Source organism: Pipra filicauda, unplaced genomic scaffold (genome assembly GCF_003945595.2).
Source record: "Pipra filicauda isolate LSUMZ 115617 unplaced genomic scaffold, ASM394559v2 scaffold64_size3178608_pilon, whole genome shotgun sequence".
Taxonomy (NCBI): domain Eukaryota; kingdom Metazoa; phylum Chordata; class Aves; order Passeriformes; family Pipridae; genus Pipra; species Pipra filicauda.
Window position 1 is genome coordinate 1,474,355 of NW_024104809.1, and position 22,448 is coordinate 1,496,802.

The following is a 22,448-nucleotide window of genomic DNA, read 5'->3' on the forward strand; positions in this document are numbered from 1 at the left end:
CAGGTCACAGAGCAACAGTGAATCAATACTCCAGCAGCTAAGTCTCTGTGAGCTGTTCAGATAAGCACCATTATAAAATGAGTAAGGAACCACCTGTTTCCTGAGAAACTGAGTAATTTCAGCTAAGGGCAACTCAATCTGATGAAAATATTTGCTGTTATCATCTGAAAGTGGTATCTTTCAGCAATAGTGTTTTAAAATATGAGAGAAATGTCTGTCTTATAAGAGCTGAAGATATGTTTGGGGTAGGGGGGAAAACAGGAAAATGTAGCTTTCAGGCCCAAAAAGATGGCAGTCGGATGAACAAAGGCTTACAGGCAGGCTTAAGCTAAAGGAATGAGAAACACAGTTGGAGTGGTAAGAGCTCATCAAATGGGAAATCACTGTGGTACTGTTTCTTCTCAATTAGCTGGAATGCATGGTTACCTCACTGTAAGAGATTGTGGGGACAAAGAGGTGAAGAGGAGTCAGCTCTCCTATAAAGAACGTCTTATGGTCAAAAACTGGGAATATTTCATTGCTGCAGAAGAAGTTACTTGGGATTATGCCCCAACTATTCCAGCCAGCCTTGATAGGTAAAGTAATACTTTGTGAACATAATATGGAATATTAACATGAAATCACAGGATAATTCAGGTTGGAGAGGACCTCTGAGGATCCAACGGCAAAGTTGGATCCAGTTGTACAGGACCTTATCCAGTTGCATTTTCATTGTCTCCAAGGACAGGGACCCCTCAGCTTTTCTTGGCACCTTTGAAACCTCACAGTGAAAGAGTTTTTCCTTATATCTAATCAGCCTTTCTCATGTTGCACTTTGTGTCCATTGTGTCTCATCTCTTAGCTATGCAGCTCTGAGAAGAGTCTGGTCCTGCTTTCTCTATAATACTCAATTTGATAGTTGAAGATAAAAATAAGATGCTCCCTTAGCTATGTCTTCACACAACTGAATAAATCTGTATTTTGCTTGTATATCAAGTGCTCTCTCTCTCTGATCACCATGGTGGCCCTCCACTAGACTCTCACCAGTGTCAATGACTTTCTTAGCTGAGGAGCCCAAAAGTGGACACTTCCTTTTGTCTCTCAAAGGGAGCCCAAAATAGGAATATGACTCTAGGAATTGCCCAAAGTAGCATATAAGCCTATTTTCTAAAATACTTTTTAACATGAATTCTGCTGAAATAAATAATCCTTAAGAGGAAGGGAAAGGGAGGGGAGGGAGGGAATATTTCTGGAGATTGAAAGTTTTTAGAAGTTCAGCGCAATAAAGTGTTTAGGGACCGGGAAAAAGAGGTATCTCTCTATAAATGACCTTTACGTGGCATCAATGTAGATGTAGTAGAAGTCATAATAAGTAAGCATATTGGGCTATTTTGTTCAGCTTCAGATAAATAGAAGGAATTCTGTAACATACATGATGTTTGAGTATACAGTGCTACCAGTGCACTGTAAGGTTAAATTTGCAGTCTGTCAATTCCCCAGTGCCATTCGTGTCTTTACAAGCCTTTACTAGCTGGTATTCTTAAGAACCTTTAAGGATCGAGCAGAACAAGACAAATTCCTTATTCTGTAAGGGTTATAGTCTCATATACCTCCTTAGAAATATAGAGCTCACATAATTCCTCCTCCTTTGGCATGATTTGCTTCCCTTATTTGCTCTTGGACTGTATGGAACAAACTTTTATATCTTTCCTGCTAGTCACACAGTTACTTAACCACCTTAGTGCTCTGATTTTCCCCCCTTTGTTCAAAACTACAGAATTTATCCCTGTTTAGTAACCTTTTTTGGAGTGCAAGTGATGGTGAACATGTTACTCTGTGTAACTTCCCAGTATTTATCCTAGTTTTACTCTCAGCATTAAAAATTTTAATGTTTTAAACCTCAGTGTAACACTACTGACTGTATAGTACTTGACTGGCATTAAGATTATCTGTTCCTATTTCACCTGGAGACTTTGCTACTGTAAGCAAATTGTTTATTTTTTCTATGCTCAACTATGCTTTTGTAAAAGGAGAACAGTAATTTCTGTTGTCTTACCTTGAAAATGTATCTCCTGCTTCAGTTTGTTTCCTTCTTGCATGTATACCCTGTTAAATTAAATGTAAACTCTGATACTAATTGGTCATATGTGATACTGAAACACAAGTAATGGTCCAAGATTCTTCTTACCTAATTTAGGTTAGAATTTGGGGTGAAGAGTGTTAGGTCAGTTTGGGGTTTGGATTTTTTTTCAAGCAGTGAAGCTTCTACCAGTTGCTTGAGTACTAATTTTGTATTCTAAAAGATGTTACTATTCAAGTTTTGTTAATCATTTGTCTTTTCCTTTATTTTTAAGACACTATAAAACACAACACTTGGACAACTTCTCAAATCTCATAGGTAAAAGGTATAAAAAGGCTATTTTTAGGCAATACACTGATGCCACCTTCACAAAACGTCTGGAAAATCCCCGCCCAAAGGAAACTGGGATCTTGGGCCCTGTTATCAGAGCTCAACTTAATGACAAAGTCAAAGTAAGTAACATAAATGCAGATATTATTTATACTGTAGCATAATTTTCATTGGGGCAGAAATACAAAAGAACCGGTTAGATTTGTATTGTTTGTCAAAAACAGCAAATGTTATAAATATTTGCCCTATTAAAAGGTATGATCACAAGTGACAGTGTTTAGCTTGCATTTTTTGGCTTTCCCTCTATATTTTCCATGTTTGTGCTTTATTTTACAACATAAACATGCTTCATTCACACTCTTTGTAAAATATATGTTGACGTTGGTCCAAAATGGGAAAAAAGCTAAACTTGGATAGACTTCTGGGGGGATTTGTATGTGAGGCCAAACTTCATGAGTCCCTCCTGTATTATGTTGATTTTTTTTTTCCTGGCTGCTTTAAACGATAGTACTCAATTTCCATATGTTCTTTCATGAAGTTATGCTATGAAACTACAAAGCATTTACTTGACAGGCTTGTGCTGCTGTCACATCTGCTTGTCTTTCTGTTGTCACTTAATGATGCATCACAAATTTCTGTGACCTTTAATTTCCATAATTTCCACCATGACTATGTGACTCTGAATTTGAGTTTATCATGTTTTGTTTGGGGGGTTTTTCTTTTTTTTTCTTTTTTTTCCCCTCCTGTTTTCATCAAGAATAGACAGGACATTTTGCCTTTTCCTTGCATATCCGCATTGGATCTTGGAACTGGGGACAAGATTTGGTTTTAAATTTGTTTTCTCCCATATTGAAGGTTACGAAGAAGTGTAGTCAATAACTTCATATTTCCAGAGACAGTGTGTGCCTAGTAAGTGGAAGAACAAGTGTTCTTTTTAGACCTTCCAGAGACCAGGTGTAAGCAGCTGAACTTCACTCAGTGGGCTCTACAAAGTCTAGAAGCAGGGTACTAGCATCATTTAGACTGTGGGTTTATATTATCAGACAATATTTATTACATCCCTTTGCCTCTCTGGCACTTCCTGGGCTGAAACCAGGCAAATTCTACCATAGTGGAAACTTTGTTATGTATTCAGACAAGGATTTATTGAATACTAATTTTTTTTTATTATTTTTGCCTATCAATATAGGTCGTATTCAAAAATAAGGCCAGTCGACCCTACAGCATTTATTTCCATGGAGTGACACTTTCAAAGAATGCAGAAGGAGCTGATTATCCTCTGGACCACACAAGTAAAAAATTTGTGAAATATATTTTACCTATCACTGACTGTTGTGGATGGTTTCGTTGCTTTGAAGGAGATGCTGTGTCTAGGAATGTGCATGACTGGGAGACTTCAGTTCTGTTCTCTGCCTCTGCTTACCTGTTGTGTTGTCTTATAGAGACACCAAGGTATTTTCTGCAAAGCAGAGACAAATACCCTTTTATGGTGTCTTAGTTTTCTGTTCTTGTTCATGATCTTAGAGAGAGAAAAAATTCATTCAGTTATCTCAAGGCAGCTTGAAATGGCCTAACTGCACCTAGAAAGGTGCAGCTTGACATTAAGACCTGGCTCTTGGTTTGTGTTATTATTGTTCTTCTTCTTTGTTTTTCCTTAGGCAATGGCACCCAGAGTAGAGGAGTTGAACCAGGGAAGACGTACACTTACGAATGGAAAATCTCTAAAACGGACCAACCCACTCGACAGGATGCTCAATGTATTACAAGGCTATATCATAGTGCTGTAAATATTGAGAGAGATATAGCCTCTGGGCTGATTGGCCCACTGCTGATTTGCAAAAGTGAAGCACTGACGCAGAAGGGTGTGCAGGTAACATGTTTGGCAACCTCTGAGAGACAGATTTGGCTCAAATAATGGTATTTGATCTACAGAGAATTTGGTTCTCCCTTATAGAATTGTTCTGTAGAGAACAATTAAACCAATAGGTTCTTGAAGAAATCACTCAAAGAAACAGTCCTCTAACTGTCCGCAGCAGTAGAGGAATTATATTTTTCTTAGCAAGAGCAGCATATCAGCAAAAGGTCAGCCCGACTTGAAAGTCTATCTCTAGATTTGATAATAAATTTTCCTGCTGCTATTATATCTTCATACTCTAAAGACATTCAGATCAGACCTGGTCCCTTTCTGTAACAGATATAACCCAACAGCATCTGACAGTCTCAGACATCAATTAACCCAGAACAACCCAAACAGCATGGGAGAGTTCTGGGAGAGTGGTTCTCATTGCCATTCATGAAAATGTTGCTTGGCAAAGACATCAGCATCAGTTGGGAGAAAAAAATGTCAAAAGCATATGCTCAGGTCAAGTCAGAAGTCTGGTACTCTTACAGAGAGCCCAGTCTTAAACCATCTGTGTATAACCAGTGCAAGTGGCTTGCTCAGTGCTCCACCACAACTTAAAATTTGGACCCCCTGCTCCCTTTCCCTCAGCCCTTGGATCATGCTTACCACGACTCTGGTGAAACTTATGTTTCTCCCATAGTAATTAAGGAAGATTGTAAGACTGAGTCCTTAATACATGTGTCTGCTCATAAAATCTGACTGCTGTATTGATTGTCTTTCAGAAAAAGGCAGATGGAGAGCAGCAGGCAATGTTTGCTGTGTTCGATGAAAATAAGAGCTGGTACCTAGAGGATAACATCAAGGAGTATTGCAGCAACCCAGCCAGTGTTAAAAGGGATGATCCCAAGTTCTATAACTCAAACGTAATGCACAGTGAGTGGGATATCAAGATGAATAATATGAAAGCTTATATTAATCTGAGCATTCAGTGATTGCTTGTATTTAGAAGTATGTGTAATCAGGGAATTCTATAGAGGGTCAGGGAACTTCTAACCATGCCAGGTGACACTGTACAGAAATATGCAATATCGTAGAATTATTTAGGTTGGAAAAGATCTCCCAGATCATCAAGTCCAACCTGTGACCTAATACCTCCATGCCCACTAAACCATACTACAAAGTGCAACGTCCACTTGTTTTTTGAACACTTCCAGGGACAATTCCACCACTTCCCCGGGGAGCCTGTTCCAATGCTTAACCACTCTTTCAGCAAAGAAATTTTTCTGAATATCCAACCTGAACCTCTCCTGGTGCAACTTGAGGCCATTTCCCCTTGTCCTATCACTAGCTGTCTGTGAGAAGAGGCCAACTCCCACCTTGCCACTAGGGACTGGGCTTGCTCTGGACCCTGAAGCAAAGGCAAGGGTTAATTAAACTTCAATACAACACCCTGTTGCCTTAGAGTTACTATTTCCAGAGATGGAATCTCCATCAAGGCTACTGCAATTTCATCCCTGTGCCAGCCTCTTTCCAGTGAGTCCAGTTCAGTGGACTGACATCAAAGAACGGGAGGTTTTAAAAGTCTTACTCTGAAAATATTGAGATCACTTTTACTTTGTTTTCCTTTTAGCAATAAATGGCTATGTGTCTGACAGCAGTGAAATTCTTGGATTTTGCCAAGATACTGTGGTTCAGTGGCACTTTTCCAGTGTTGGCACTCATGATGAGATTGTCTCTGTTCGCCTTTCTGGACACTCTTTTCTGTATCGAGGGAAATATGAAGATACATTGAACCTTTTCCCGATGAGTGGAGAATCAGTCACAGTGGAAATGGACAATGGTGGTAAGTGGTAAAACTATAGTGTTTGACAGCTCTTCTAAGATATTATTTAATCTCCAATCTATAATGACTTACCTAAATAGGAAAGAAAACTTTTCAGATGAACACGGTGCTGGAAACCGTTGAATCATTGCCCCAGTGCAACTGATGTATAGGGAGTTTTGTTGGCTACACAGACTTAGCACTCAGCATAAGTGTATGCTATACTGAGGCTCTTTTTGTTGGTTGTCTTGTAGTTTGTTTTTTTTTTCTACTGCACAATTAGCATTGGGCTTAGTAATGATCATTTTAAGGCAATTCTAAGATTCTTCTTCAAAGCGATCCAGTATCAACTGCACTGTATGATTTCCAATTTTGCCACATACTTTTCTATCCCGAGCAGGCTAAAATGGGCCAAAACTGTCAAATTATGCTAGTCATTACTGGACAAAATAGCTACACCTCAGCTTAGGCTTGTGGTCATTTAACAGCAGTAAAGTCTGCCTGGTTGAACGGGGTCACTGACCTGTCGGATACATCTCAACATCTAACTAGGATTAACAGCATATCTTGAAAAAATGGTTGCTAGAACCCATGTAGTACACACTTTAAGAATTACCTCCAAAAGGACAGAGATTCTTCATCATTGAAGTTTGTGAGATTTTAGTGATCATCTAAAATCCCAGAAAGTTTAGGTATCCTTATCCCATTTAAAAGACCAATTTTTTTTTATATTTTATCTATTTAAATAATAAATTCTCTATGTTCTCAAAGCTTGTTTTCGGTGATCACACAACATCAAGACCTTATAACTTAAAAATGTATGGTATGCTAAGTGCTTTTTATTGTTCAAGACTCGGGAATCATTAAAACTCCATTAGACTTCATAGAAACCTCCCCAGTAGTAAGTTGTACTTTGCTTGATTTTGTTATGTGATCTATTCTTTCCATCTAGGACATGTTTTCTTTGATAAATTTGCTGCTGTTAGAAATCAGGAAAATTATGCAGGCCACTTTAAACTCTGATAAATAGAGGAAAAATTTTATGTGATCTCTTGAATAAAAAAGACTCTTTTACTCAAGCTCTCTTATTTCTATCTATTGTGTCAATTCCAAAAGCAAATAGTATCAAGCAAAGAACTCGATTTGATGTTGTTTAGGGAAACAGATTGTATTTTCTTCTCTGCAGATCCTAGGTTCAAATAGAGAACAACTTCTGACTAGGTTTTGGAAGAATTATAAAACCTTTAAGTTAATCTAAGATGTCTCAGCTTGGCAGCTTAATGTTTTGTGTCAGATTGGAAATTCAAATTACTTTTTATACTTATTAAAGATTATCCTTTATGCATTCAAAAGCTTTTAAAACACTGTATCAGATGCTTGTCAGCACTGCCTCAGAATATATTTGTTCTGCTTAGAATGTTCTATCTGTGTGGCAGTGCATACAACACTAAGGACAGGATAAAACTGAAACTTTATCTCAAGAGGTCCCAATCTCAGATGCTGATCTAAACATAAGATCCTTTATTTTATTTCTTTCTTTCCATATCCATCTCTTTCATGGGTTATGTTTGGACTCAGGTCCTATATACAGCTTAATCTGTGGAGAAGAGTTCCATCTCTTAGGTGTATGTATTTATTTATATGCGCTCTTATTTATTTACATTTATTAATTATTTTTCATTGCAATGAGAGGTCATGAAAGTCCCGGACGAAAATTAGCATTCTGCTATAGCAGGTGCTGTAGAAACAAACACAACCACTTGCCTTGGCCACTTACATGATAGACAATGTCCACTCTCATAACACTTTTATTTCCATGGCAGGTACTTGGCTTTTAGCGTCCTGGGGTACCTCAGAGATGAGTTACGGCATGCGGCTGAGGTTCAGAGATGCCAGATGTGAATATGAGGAAGATTACACGTTTGATGTTGTGGATTTCACTCACATCAAGACTGAAAAAAAGGCTGTTTCTGCCTCAGTTGAGGAAGATGTGCAAGAAGAAGAGGAAGATCCAGAGGACTTGGATTATCAGGAATACCTGGCTTCTCTTTACTCCATCCGAAGCTCAAGGAAGCCAGCAGATGACGAAGAAAAAGAAAACCTTACAGCACTAGCCTGGGATCAGTATGAAGGCACTGATGCCACGAGTTCTGAGATGGCAGCTGGCTCCGGTCTGACAACTATAAATAGTAGTGAATCAACACGCAACTCTAAATTCTTAGAAACTCATATCACCCCTCTTCCCCTAATCAAGGCTGAAACATTCCAGTCAAATCACACATCAATCGCAGCAGAAGAGGCTTTATTTTTAGCTACCACAAGTGATGAAACGGCTGACTTGGTATTTGAGAATAGAAGCCAAAGCAATTATGAAATAGCTCACGGTGACATGTCTGCAGGTGAACACTTGCTGAGCAATGGGGAAGGCCCAATGAATGTTGCAGAAGAGCTTCCAGCTGGTGGAAAGGACAGTAAATTTTTTTCAGAAGAAGATCAGGTGGAAACCACAGAAAGAGGAAATTATAACATTAACAGGAAAAGACGAAGCTCATTGGCCATGAAGTTTTACTCTGTCCAAAAAATGAATGCCCTTCTAAATCACGTACGAAATAAAAATGTCTCATTTTTTGACAAGACTAGTGCACCTCCTTCTGTGAATCACACAGGGAACACCTCCAATATAGCCATGGTGGGATCTGCCCAGTTTCTGAATGATTATGGTGATGAACTGGTAGATGAGGAAAACAAGATGGAAAATGCTGTGCGTGCAGTTAACTTGACACTTGCTTTGGACCTCATAGCAGGAGATGAGTCTAATGCATCCAACCTTTATGAACCCAAGATATCTAAAGATCAACTAGCAGATGCTTTATCTTTAGATCATATTTTAGGTGATACAAGCCCTAATTCCAGCCCTGCAGTAGTGAAGAACTTAGAAGAGTCACTGCCCAGAGTAGGGAAATATTCATCTAAAATGACTAGTGAGGAATGGAATTTGGTGTCTGCAAAGAGTAATCTGGGAGAAGAGGCAAATTTAGATAAATCTGTTGGCAGTAAGTTAAATCATCATGGCAGAAATGGTACAGCATTCATAAATAAGGAGGATATGAAGAAGTATCAAGAGTTCTCACATCTAGTGGGGGAAAACCAGAAAGGGAGCCACATGCACCCAACTCAGAAAGGAAAGGAAGAAAACAAGAATGATACTTTAAGTACGTCTGGAACCTCCATCAAGATCCGAAGGAAAAAGAAGGAAGATCCAAAAATGATCCACTCGCTGGGCCCAAGGAGTAAAAACTCCCAAACAGTCACCAATTCTTTGGCAGGGGTGTTTCCGGGTGAGACCAACCACACAGCACCGCCGTGCTGCACTAACACCACAGGGGCACCCAGTGAGGCCAACCATGCAATGGATCTGAGTAGAGCCAGGCACAGAGAGCTGCAAAATTACACACTCACCCCACGGCAGCTTAGGCCATCGATCACAATTGGGCTTCCCAAAGAAAATGGAGACTACGAGATTCTCACGGGAGAATCTGACAGGGAGGAAACATCAGGTGTTGAATACGAGTACCATTATGTGAACGTGGATGACCCATACATGACAGACCCCAAGCTGAATATCAACGAGCAACGTAACCCAGAGAACATTGCTGAACATTACCTGCGCAGCAGAGGGAATGAGAGGAGATACTATATTGCAGCTGAAGAGGTCTGCTGGAACTATGCAGGATATAAAAAAAGGTTTGGTTAAATTGCTTGTTTTCATTTTGCACGCCATCCTGACACACACTAGCAGAATGTTGATTCACATGCTGATAAACTTAAAAGCATCTGTAATGTGCCATGTGATTTCCAATGTTTCAGTGGCGGTATCGTAAGAGTTTTCCATGGGAGGCTTGGGCCCCCTAGAAATGTGATAGATATTATTATAATCAAGAGCATAGCTAAGAACATAGCTAAGAACTCTTCTTCTATTGTTTGTTTGTTTGTTTTGGGTTTTTTGTTTTTTGTTTTCTTAACCCCCTTTTATAGACTCATTAGAATCACTCTTTAATACAGAAGTTAAAAAATTCACTGTAAGAGGGAAACTTGCAGTTAGTCTTGTTATACTTGAATGACCTGTTTTAGTTCCAACTTGAATTCTTGGTACCTGTGCTAGAGACAGGACAGAGACCTCCTTGAGCAAAGTCTTTCCACGAATTCAGCGGACTAACTGATGTGATATAGACAGGATGAGCTTATAGGCAGGATGAATCACAGTTTCTTGCACTAGCAGGAAATGGTCCTAGTGTCTCAGTTCTCTGTTGTAAAACAGGATAAAGCTTTAGAGCTTCACAAGGCTGCAGTATTGAAAAGTATATGAAATCTGCAAAGTGATTAACCACCCGGGTGTAAAATAAAAGCAAAGCTGCATGAATTATTGCATTGTTGTTCCTGCTGTTTAGAGAAATCAGAAGGTGACTGGATCACAAACCCTATTGTTGAGGGGTCTTCTTATATTTTGACAGGGAAGACTGACCACTATGCCGCGGTGAAGAATATATGTGACTTGAGAAAAACACTGTACTAAAAATTTACTATCTTAGTTCATACAAGTTAGGATCAGTGCTCACCCTACAAGGCATAGAATTCCTTGTCACTTCTCAACAAAATCCTAAATCTTGTGGCCCTTGAAATAAACAAGACCAAAACTGCCACAACTTTGGATTTTTATCAAAAGTAGATAAAACAGGAGCAAGAAAATTTTCATTATACAAAATTAATCTCCAAACATATATTATTTCTCAAATTGTATTTCCATTTTATTTGATGGATATTTTCCCTCCACTTTCCTGCCTCATCTCAGTCTGTATAAATGGCACTTGCAAAAATACCACAAACAGTTTCTTTGGGCATTTGCAAAATAAGGAAAATGTTATGCTTAGAGCTCTGTATAGATCTCTCCAGTGAGGTTCATCTTCAGCTGGTGTGAGGTGCGTAGTTCCAGTGAATTTAGCAGAGCCCATGGCATATATTTTCTCAGTATGTTGAAGAGAAGGTGCATCTGTAAGACAGTAGGATATAGGTGGTATGCTCACTACACTGAGCTAAGCTCTCATTCACATTAAGGCTCTTGGTATAAAAGGTAAATAGAGCTCAAGTGGATTTTCAGAGACTAATTGGAGTCTTTCAGTGGTAGCTGACCAAATTGTTGAAGGATCTCATACAACTGTAGAGCTAGAATTGCTTAAACATTGCAAGTCATGATTTGCAGAATCATCTGACACTTATTTCATGGAATCATAGAGTCATTTAGGTTGGAAAGAAACCTCTAAGATCATAATAGAGTCCAACCTTTAACCCAGCATTGCCAAGCCCACCGCTAAACTATGTCCGATAAGTGTCACATCTGCATATGTTTTAAATACCTCCAGGGCTAGTGACTCAACCACTTTCCTGGGCAACCTGTTCCAGGGCTCAACAATTTTACCTTTTGGTAAAGAAATTTTTCCTAATATCCAATCTAAACCTCCCTTGGCACAACTTGAGGCCATTTGAGTGTTTATTCTTTATATTCTAAAATGTTCCTACATATTGGTTCTCGGGTTTCATCAAAGCTATTATTTCTGTTTCACTGTGTGGGTTTTTAATTGAGGATTTCCTTTCAGTCCAATGATGAGTGACAAAACCTGTAAAGATGGCACCAGATATAAGGTGATTTTCCAAAGCTATACAGACAGTACCTTTACGACTCTTCAGGATGAAGATGAATACACAGAACACCTTGGCATCCTGGGGCCAGTTATCCGAGCTGAAGTGGACGACGTTATCCTAGTAAGTCAGTGTTTTGAATGTGTGTGCAGGATAAGATTCTTATGGTAGTCTTAGAATGTGACATGGAATAGATCTAAAAAAACAACAGATTTTTAAAAGATAATGATAGGGAAACAGTTTTCAAAGCTAGAAATTGCACTGTGGACTTGCAAGCACTCTGATGTGTTTCTTTAAAGACATCCTTTTTCTCTTCTCTCCACAGTAAATTAAATTCTGTTTTTCTTTCTTATGTTTCCCAACATTAAATACTGGCTTATCAGTCAAATGTAAAATGATATTTAGGTTTAATGTCAATGAAAAATGAGTTTTCTAAACTCAGATTGCACTGGAAATATTACTTTTTATATGTAAAGAGAACTTCTTAATTTTTTTAAAGAACTTAGTAATTCTGTGTTCAAGATTAATATAAACTTTTTTGAAAAATATATAATTTCCTCTAAAACCTTTGCTGTAAATGGGTTGGATAGTTCTAGTACAATCAACAAGGATGAGAGATACTGTATCCCCGGTGATACAGTGCATTAGGAAGCACATTCCTATAAAAAGTCCCTTCTCTACTTCTTCATCCAGTCTTCCAACACATAGGGATGGACTTAGGGAGAGTAGATCTCACTGCTTTCTGCTTATTTCAGTAGGAGTAGTGTGCAACAGGAGCACACTGAGCTACATTTAAAACACGAGTAAGAAAAGAAAAAGGCTTTTATAGCTTGGGAGTGTCATTCTCTAGGGAGAGGTAAATATATAATCTGCCTACCCTGGTGCTTCTATGGGACAAGTGTGAAGCACTGATTTCAGTGAGAATGATACATACAGAGCCTAGAGTTACCAGTTTGTGCCTTTCTTTAGCACAACTGCAGCAAAGCATAAGAGGTAGGAACTCCCTGCCTCCCTGCTTGCAGTAACTAAACCGTTCCAGGTATGAGGGGCAGCAGTAAAAGTCCTAGGAGCCTAGACTCGGTGGAAGACAGGGAGCTAGACTTGTGCTTTCTGATTTTTCATTATCTACCTACATCAAGATGGTGAGTCAGCATGGAAATGTCAGAAGCTATCCCTGCCAGCTTTTCCATGTATAACATAGCCTGTAATCATTATACAAATCTAGACCTTGGTTTGAGGATATGGGAATGTGTTTTGTGGGGACTTTGTTTTAGGCCTGAATTTGCTGAATAGTATCTATTTTATTTTTTTTAGGTTCACTTTAAGAATCTGGCATCCAGACCATATTCCCTCCATGCTCATGGACTTCTCTATGAGAAGTCCTCTGAGGGAAGCATTTATGATGACGAATCTACTGCTTGGTTTAAGGAAGATGATGAAGTCCAGCCAAATAACAGCTACATATATGTATGGTATGCAAACAGGCGATCGGGGCCTGTGCAGTCAGGAGCAGCTTGTCGGTCATGGATCTACTACTCGGATTTAAATATGGTAAGGAAATCAAAATAGAAGTGGTAGTGTTGCTGGGGTTGATCACAGAATAACAGAAGCATTTATGTTGGAAGGGATCACTAGAGATCATCTAGTCCACAATTCAAGCAGGGTCGGTTACACGAGGTTGTCCAGGATTGTGTCCAGTCGGGTTTTGAATATCTCCAGATGATGTTACTTTATGGCTGTAGAAATGCAAGATGCAGAACACGTCTTTGGATAGCTGTCTTTTCTTTTGGGCTTGGTGTTCCCATCTGACATTTAATCTCTTACACTCAGCTAAAGCAGGACGTAAGCTGTTGAGGAATTCAAATTGGGGAACTCTGGTAGACTGAGCAGGGGACAGTAAAAATACAAGGCAACAGCAATTCTGGAGTCTGCTTTAGATTTTTAGGGTCTGATGCAATCCTGCAGAATGCTATGTGATTTTTTACACATTTTGGGAAATCCACTTCTACATCTAATGTGGATGTATTACCTTTTAGGAGAAAGATATTCACTCTGGTTTGATTGGGCCGATACTGATCTGTCAAAAAGGAACCTTCAGCAAATCAAACAGCAGCGGGACATCTACCCGAGACTTTTTCTTGCTTTTTATGGTCTTCGATGAAGAGAAAAGCTGGTACTTCGACAAACGTGCTAGAAGGCCTTGTAGTGAGAAGACACAAGGAATGGAGCAATGCCACAAATTTTATGGTACTTATTTCCTTTTTCCAGTTATTCAGTTTATTGGGGTAGAGAGAAAGATGCTGGGGGAGATGTCTCAGCTCTCAGTCCTCTTCAACGTGCGTAAATCCTACACGTTAATTATGTGAATGGGTTTTTGTCATTATCCGTTGTACCTGTAATTGTCAGGCTTAGCAATATAAAGGTTAGCAATGACTGAAAATTTTCTATTAAAATGAAGAAAGGATGTATTGGACTGAAACTTTCAATAGGAAGCTTCTCTCTTCCACTTACATACATCTACCCCCATATTAAAATTAAAAAAAAAAAAAAAGAAAAAAGAAACAAAAAAGCCTCCGCTTTTCAGAAGCTAATACCCTGACAACATTTTGTAAGAAATTTTTAAAAATATTGTAATAATTTGACAAATTGGCTAGTTCTATTGAGGAATTCGAAGCAGCTGTAGAACAGCCCTTAATATACCTCTCTGTGGCTATAGAGATTTTAGTGCTGTAGAGTTAAGTGGGTGGCTGAATGTTCAAAGGTAACACTTTTTCCTCTGTGAAATAATGGTCGGTAGTGAAACTCTATGTTTACATCTTTGGAAAGCTGATGCTTGTGTGCTGTGAGTGACCATGTTTTAAAAGGACATGTTGACAAGTGGAATCTGCCTTTTGAAAATGTGGTCTGTAAAATCAATTATTAACCAAAGATGTCAGTTGTATCTGTATGCCTGTATGCAAGCTGGAGAACGTGTTTTGGAAAGTTGTCCTTTTGGACCTGATATTCCCATTTGACATTTAGTTCTCTTTGTTCTCCTGGCTGCCATGTGTTGCTAGCAAACTTAGCTCAAATCCTCTGATGAGGTCACTGGATTTTCTGAATGAATATACAGAGACTGTAAAGTGTGTTGCACTTTGAATGGGAGAAAAGGTGCCATTTTTCCCAAATGCATTACTTCATTAAATATTTCACTAATTTTAATAATTCCATTCTAGCAATTTGAGACCTGTTTTGTGAGCAGTTTTCCTTACTAAAAAAATTTTTTTTTCAGCCATTAATGGGATTACCCACAATTTGCAAGGCTTGAGGATGTATGAAGGTGAACGGGTCCGATGGCATTTGCTGAACATGGGTGGTCCAAAAGACATTCATGTTGTTCATTTTCATGGTCAGACTTTCATAGAACAGGGAGAGCCAGAGCATCAGCTTGGTACATACACACTCCTTCCAGGTAAGTATCAGAGCAGAGCAAGTTCTGTGGAGTGACCAGGGCAATCTGTCCTCATCATACCAATGTCAAGGTCTCCTTATGGTGAGAGCTTTTTTTGTAATGTCAAGGTATGTGATACAGAACAGGAAGAACAAATGTGAGCTGTAGAATTCTTATGTCCAGGGAGAAAAGAAATAGGCTAAAAGTATTCATTAGGCTACAGGATATATTCCTTTGCCCCCTTGCTGTCAGCAGTGCAAGTCTGCAGTAACAGCATTTATGAAGCCTGTATTGCCAGCTACAAGAAGTTTAAAAAAAAAAGAAGACAACAAGGAAATTTAAAAAAACCAAGATTGGAATAATAGGACTTTGGCTTAGTGAACATTCGGTAGTTTATTCACTATTTTATTTCATTATTTTTTAAGGTGGTGCTTTTCACTATGAAATCTACATATTTTTGTTTAAATGGGAACCAGAACTGTCATGTCTGCAGTAACTAGGAATATAGGAAAAGCAATGAAGGCATGTACTTGCTTTCTAAAGAGTGCAGCAAGCAGCCAAAACAGTATCTGCTTCCTGCTCAATCCTTGGCACTCCTGGGTCATGCAGAAAGTGAGGGGAAGGCCTATAGATCTGGTTCTCCCCCACCTACTTTTGGCTTCTTTTCATCTATCCTTTATGTCACTTGAACAACCCACTGGGGCAGCAGGAATGAGAACTATAACCAGCACCACAGAATTAACATCTCTGCATTATGTAATAAACTTGATAGCGCTGTTCATTACACAGCTCAGCGCTGTAGTTAGTATGTAGATATATCTGACAGGCATCCAAGGTTTTGTACTTTACACCAGCAGCAAAGGTTGGGTTTTGATCTGATCATTCAATTCTAATCTCAGTCTCCAGCTACAACTTCCTCACTAAGAAAAGAAATCACCGAGATGGTGGTAGTTTTTGCTCTCTCTGCGATGTGTGTTTAAATTTTCTGAATTAAGTCGTAGCATGGTCTTTGGTTTAACATTCAGCCTCGCTTACATCAACCTTGTAATATAATGTTTCTGATACATTTCTCTTCCTTTTTTTTAAGGTTCATTTAGAACAATTGAAATGAAGCCACAGAGGCCTGGCTGGTGGCTTTTAGACACTGAAGTGGGGGAATATCAGCAAGCAGGAATGCAGACATCCTATTTGGTTATAGAGAAAGGTACTGAACTAAGGTGGTTTTTGGCTGGAGGAGTCAAGCTATGGAGTCTTCTCTACCCTTTCAGGATCACTGAAAATAAATTTGGGAGATTTTTCTGCAAAAAAACATAGGAGATTATCTGTGCATTCAGAGAGAGGGTGGAGTGGTTACTGTAAATTTCTTCTCAAAGAAAAAATTTTTAGCTTCTAGCAATACTAGCTTTGAATTATTTAGCATGCTAGCTTTACTCCTTTAGCGTACTGGCTTTGAATTCGAGGTTTCCCCACGGTGATCAGTGGATTAATCTGTTGAGAGAAATTGCAGACCTTAACTTGGACTTCTGTGGGAAGGGAGTGGTGTCATAGTATTACTAAGAATTGTTCTGAGTGATGTTGTCTTTGATTTCACCAGAATATATACTGGTATATCACTCATTTTCTTTAACAACAAACTTACTATGCTCTCTTTAGAGTGCAGGATTCCAATGGGTCTGGCAAGTGGAGTTATACTCGATTCACAGATTGAAGCTTCAGATCACATAGGTGAGTTAATACTTGAAAAGGTCCTTCCATGCTCCTAAATATCTCCAGAAAAGTGTAGTTCCATATTTTTTCAGCATCTCATGATATTTCTTACAAGATCAGTTCAGCAGTGAATCAGCTGTCAGGTTAAAAATCTCTCCAATGCTGGAAGCAGAGACTGTGAGCTGTATTAGGTAGCCATCATCGTTGTGTTTTAACAATGTCACAGGTCTGCCGTCAGTATCACAGGTTTGAGAGTCCTGTGGGTTCCCTGCTTGAAAATGAACACCAAGCATTCAAAAAGCTTTTGAGATTTGTATGTGAGATGAGATGTGAAGGGACAAGTACATCTGTTATGAAGGATTTGGAAACCCTGGCATCCAGAGCAATCACAGTCTTTAATTTATCAAGTTTGCCCATGATATAAAAGTGGGATCATTTGGTAGAGAAGTTGTTAGAATTTTACACGGACAGTGTCAAATCAGGATGTACAGGTTACACACACATGCAGGAACACACATCCTTTCCCTTGAAATAACAAATAAACTATTTACTTTGTAAAACTTAATTTTCTGTGGGTTTGGTTTTCTTTCTTTGTTTCCTGACAAAGTCTTATGAAGGCTTGAAAGCTGTTTTGTCTGTGTATTCTATACCAGTTGTTAACATGGAAACCTTGTTATGCAGAGGGGAACTGTCTTCCATGAATGTAGAGCACATTTTGTGTCTGATCCTGCTGGCAGCCAAAACTTGTTTAGCAAACTCTAGACCCTGATTCCAAATCAGCAGACAGTATATTGCATAAAAAGCTGCTATTTTAAAAGTCATTCTGCAAACTATAAAGCTTTGCATGGTAACAGCTGATTTTCAGTGGCTGACCATATCCAAATTATCCTAGATTATGATTTGAATCTCTTGATGCTGGGTTGGTGGTTTTTTTTTTCCCCAAGACAGACTGGAGGTTAAAAATGAAGCACTCAAGATCAGTAGCTAGTTACAGCCTTCTTTTTTTTTTCAGCACTTCTCTTAAATTTCTTGCTTTGTTCATATTTTCTGTCTAGACTATTGGGAACCTAAATTAGCCCGATTAGACAATTCTGGGACATACAATGCTTGGAGTACTACAATGAAGGAAGAAAAACTCTCTTGGATCCAGGTATGGTTGGTACAACATGTGCTTGACCATCACTGAGCTTTGATTTTCCAAGAGTTTATTTTAGAAGGTCATGCTGCTCTTGTTGTCACTGAGAAAACTGCTGGGGAAAACTGAGAAGGTGTTACAAGTTGGTGCTGTGGTGATGTCATAACTGTCCATCTCTCTGCAGTAACACAGTCTCTACTGCTGTTGAGGCCCATTGACTGGACAGTTACCCTCACAATTTATATTGTAACCATTTTGTAGGCAAACAGAGTCATTCTTTCTACTCCTTTTTTTTTTCTCTCTGCCTACCTAGCGGTACATATTTATATGTATGTGTTTGTTGAGTGATCTCGAGCATTGCTTCAAATAGTTTTTTGGTTGGTTTGTGTGCTTCTATGTCCTTGGCTTCATAGGGAAATAAGTTTATAATTATGACTTCAAGCAATATATCATTCAATCACCTCACTTCTGTGTTTTTCTTCCAACCCGGTGACTTTTGCACCAGATAGCCAATTTGCACCCAAATTTAGGGAGAATAGTTGATTTCTTACGAATCTCATTAAAATTGGCAGTTGGGAGAAAAGGAAGACTCAAGCTAGTGTTTTCAGTGTAAGTTCAGCAGGTGGCTGTTGTGTTTGTCTTGCTACTAAATTACGTGAGTTAAGTAGGGGGAGAAGGTTGGGAGATCTGATGTAGAACTGGAAATAACATTGGGAGGAGAAAGAATTAGATAGCGGGCCATGGTAATTAGCAGCTAAGGTTACTGCAGACATGTGGAGACATATCCCAAAGAATGAGTTTCACTGCTGATAGGAACATCTTGCTGATTTGTTTTTATGTGCTAAGTGCTTGGATATGATATGAGCTGGAATGGTGGCTTTTCATCACTTCAGAATGTCATATGCCTTTTCACAGCCTACATAGCCAAAAAGTAGAAGTAGCTTATGAAAGTGTGAACCTTTAATTTCTCTGTGCTCTTTTTCCTATCTGTAAAACGGGGTTAGTGGAATTCTGCCTACCCAGACATGCAGATAATTTTGAGATGCCTTTGTAGTGGTGTGCTGAACCCTGTAAAATGGCCTCTGAAATTAAATGTGCACATGAATAAATACACAAATGAAATGAGAGTGAGACAGCATTAACTTGGACTCTGGCATCTGGTTGTTGCTCCTTTTGAGAATGTTAGTGTTGTGGGTGTTAAAAGGCAAGGCTCAAAGCTATTGTGTAAATGTCAAAGAATGATACGGATTTTGCTGTGCATTATTGACTTTATAAATGCTGTTTGCTGTTTCTAGGTGGACTTTCAAAGACAAGTTTTGTTAACTGGGATACAGACACAGGGAGCCAAGCAGTTTTTAAGGTCCTTGTACATCCAGAAGTTTTTTCTTGTTTACAGCAAAGACAAACGGACGTGGAACACCTTCAAAGGAGACAGCTCACCAGTACAAAAGGTCTGTCTGTGCCACAGGAGTTGCAACAACCTTGCGGCATCACTGGATGATGCAGTGAGATGACAGTTTTGTTTTATGTTAAGAGAGAGTGGAAAAAATTATGGCCTTCAGAGACTTACTAATACAGCTTGGGGCCCCAAAGGGCATTTACCAAACTAATAAAATTCAGACCAGAAGACAAATTGTAAGCTGAGGAACCACCTAGACTGGGATTTGGATTGGCCCTGAGACCTGAACTGTATAGAGTCTGGCTTTCTCACAAGCATCTCTCCCTCCTTTTATTTCCTAAGCCTGTGTCAGGTTTTTTAAAGCAAGCAGGAAGCTGAACTAAAAATCAGGCCCTACCTCATTTGGGATTAGATCCTCCTTCTTGTCCCTCCCTGTCTGCTGTCCCAACAGTTGAATGCTGAGCTATCTGAATTGCCTGCAGAAGGCAATTGGTACAATTGGTTGTACCCTGAAAGAGGTTCATCTTATGCCCAGCTGCTCCTGCCCTACCTATCACCAGCTCCCTTCAGTTTACCCTGAGGTTTCTATGGTACAACTCCCAAATTGAAAACCTCTCGTCTTTTACCTCTCCTTTTGTCTCTTTGCTCATGTCTTCTTACAGACTTATATAGAAATGGGTTGTTTATTTAAACTGAGGCCTTCAGATGCTTCCAAATATGCTAAGATGGGACCACGAGAGATTTCAAGTTGCCCTGCAGCACAGCATGGTCCATTGCTGTGGGTGGGGCTAATGGCATAAAAGAGACTATATTTGTAACAGAGCAGGCTTTCAGCATCCAAGCTTCTGTCTGCATTAAATTAACTATATGTGGATTTATTTTTTTTACAGATTTTTGAAGGTAATTCCAATGCCTATGAGGTAAAAGAGAACATCATTGATCCCCCTATTATTGCCAGGTACATCAGACTCTACCCCACTGAGGTCTACAACAGGCCTACTCTTCGCATGGAGCTTCTGGGCTGTGAAGTAGATGGTAAGAAAGAGTCACGTGCTGGCGCTTCCATTCTTACAAATTTTTTACCTAATCGTTTAAATGAAGCTAAAACTGTGGGTGTTCTCAATTCCAACATTGTTGCTTAGGTTGTGGTTACTTGAATGTACTGAGGATAACATGGTGCTTCTCTCAACAGGTTGCTCTTTGCCACTTGGAATGGAAAATGGAGAGATCAAGAATAGCCAGATAACAGCCTCGTCTGCTAAGACATCCTGGTTTAACACATGGGACCCTTCACTTGCTCGTCTCAATCAGAAAGGAAAGATGAATGCCTGGCGAGCCAAGGTAACAAGTGAAAAGCAGGGATGGCAACAGGACAGGTAGTTAATAAATTTGTGCTGCTGTGTGACCATTGCACCTACTGCTCACTGTGTCCAGCGCCAAGCGTGACAGGGTTACTTCACAGCCATCCTTTGGGAAGAAGCCCATTCACCTCTTCCAGTAGAAAACTTGTTGAACTTCTGGCAGCAACATTGAAATCATATTTTGAGAGATGGATGGTGTGCTCTGGGCCACAGGCTTCAGCATTTCCCAGCGGGAATAGCCTGTTTAATATCAGGAGATGAGTGCACCTTGAATGTTCATTTCCAAGGGGTTAAAAAAACCTTTCCTGGGGTTGGCTGATAAGCAGTGCAGCTTAGTGGATCTGGGGGTGGATGACCTTCGGCAAGGTATGTGAGATTCTGCGTCTTCGAAATGGAGCTGCATTTCTTCACCAAACACCTTGAAATTTGCTGGAAGCTGCTGTTCTGTATAAGCATTTGGTATTAGTGTTATGTGTAACGTTTTAATACTGGAGGTAAATCTGTGTTGTTTTTGTTATATATTTGAAATTAATGTGGAAATCTTAAGACTGCAAGTATACCTCCTGCAGAGATGAAGTCAATTGTATGGTTCACCAAGAATGCTTGTGACTTGCCTCAGCTTTACTCTTCTGCACTTCTTTGATACAGTTTTGATGCACTTTGATGCAGTTTTAACTATTTTTAAACAAGATTTTTCACTTAAGCAAATACACAGAGATATGTTTGCTAATATACAAACTTCTTTATCAATTATAGTTTAACAACAACCAACAGTGGCTGCAAATTGATCTCCTCACAGTTAAGAAGATAACTGCTATTGCCACCCAGGGGGTCACGTCCATGTCTACTGAAAACTTTGTGAAAACCTATGTTATCCTATACAGCAACGAAGGCTCAGAGTGGAAATCCTACACAGAAGGTTCAAGCTCAGTCGCAAAGGTATCATTCTCAGCTCAGGCCACTGTATCATTGCTTGGGTTTAGATGCTGAGCAGTGTCAAGGCTCAAAGCCAGAATGCTCAGACAAATTGATATTCTCACAGGACTTTATCTGTAGTAACCCCAGCTCCCCAGCATTTTAATGTCACAATATCCATCTGATTTTAGTCACTGTAATTAACAATAATAGAAGGAAAGAATGCCATATCTGTAGAGAAGACAGTCAACATGATAAAAGGAGCTGACACTGTTTGTAAAGGAGGACATTTAATTTGAATGCACAAGGGCATTTAATTTGAATGAACAATGCGGGGCCTCTTTTCTATTTCTGCTTGATTTTATAAGGTCAAGTAATGTTAGTGAGCAGTATTCCTGTAACAGAGCTGGGGAACTTCAGGTACCCATAGGGCAGACACAGTACTTTATATTTTTGCCTATGTCACCTCACACCAACCTAACCCGCAAGGGCTATTGGCAGAGGTAAAATAAGGGAAGTTTGGCTTTTTGGGTCCATTAGAAATTAGAATGGCAAATTTTGTGGTGTGGATGGAAATGAGGCTATTTTTGTTCATTCAGACTCAAATCTTGCTGATCTGAACTACTTTTGACCCAGCATGTTAGGAAGAGACTGGATGTGTCTTCTGTAAAATCAGAAATGAGCCAGTCCATCTATCCTCAATGGATAATACAACAGCTTGGAAACATTTAAAAAAAAAAACAACACAGGGTT

The 22,448-nt window shown here is 39.3% G+C and overlaps 1 protein-coding gene across 2 annotated transcripts in view; it reads left to right on the forward strand.

Moving 5' to 3' along the window:
• The window catches only part of F5 (coagulation factor V), a 40,342-nt gene that overhangs the window by 17,443 nt on the left and 451 nt on the right, over positions 1–22,448 (forward strand). For both annotated transcript variants that reach the window (XM_027727573.2, XM_027727572.2), the window contains exons 7-24: positions 410–575; positions 2,334–2,511; positions 3,579–3,681; positions 4,048–4,259; positions 5,015–5,165; positions 5,863–6,075; positions 7,878–9,798; positions 11,706–11,871; positions 13,063–13,299; positions 13,785–13,995; positions 15,020–15,199; positions 16,266–16,382; positions 16,832–16,903; positions 17,941–18,035; positions 19,316–19,471; positions 20,310–20,454; positions 20,612–20,760; positions 21,537–21,719. In XM_027727573.2, the coding sequence (XP_027583374.2) occupies positions 410–575; positions 2,334–2,511; positions 3,579–3,681; positions 4,048–4,259; positions 5,015–5,165; positions 5,863–6,075; positions 7,878–9,798; positions 11,706–11,871; positions 13,063–13,299; positions 13,785–13,995; positions 15,020–15,199; positions 16,266–16,382; positions 16,832–16,903; positions 17,941–18,035; positions 19,316–19,471; positions 20,310–20,454; positions 20,612–20,760; positions 21,537–21,719 (4,655 nt within the window). The remainder of the gene's footprint in view (positions 1–409; positions 576–2,333; positions 2,512–3,578; positions 3,682–4,047; positions 4,260–5,014; positions 5,166–5,862; positions 6,076–7,877; positions 9,799–11,705; positions 11,872–13,062; positions 13,300–13,784; positions 13,996–15,019; positions 15,200–16,265; positions 16,383–16,831; positions 16,904–17,940; positions 18,036–19,315; positions 19,472–20,309; positions 20,455–20,611; positions 20,761–21,536; positions 21,720–22,448) is intronic.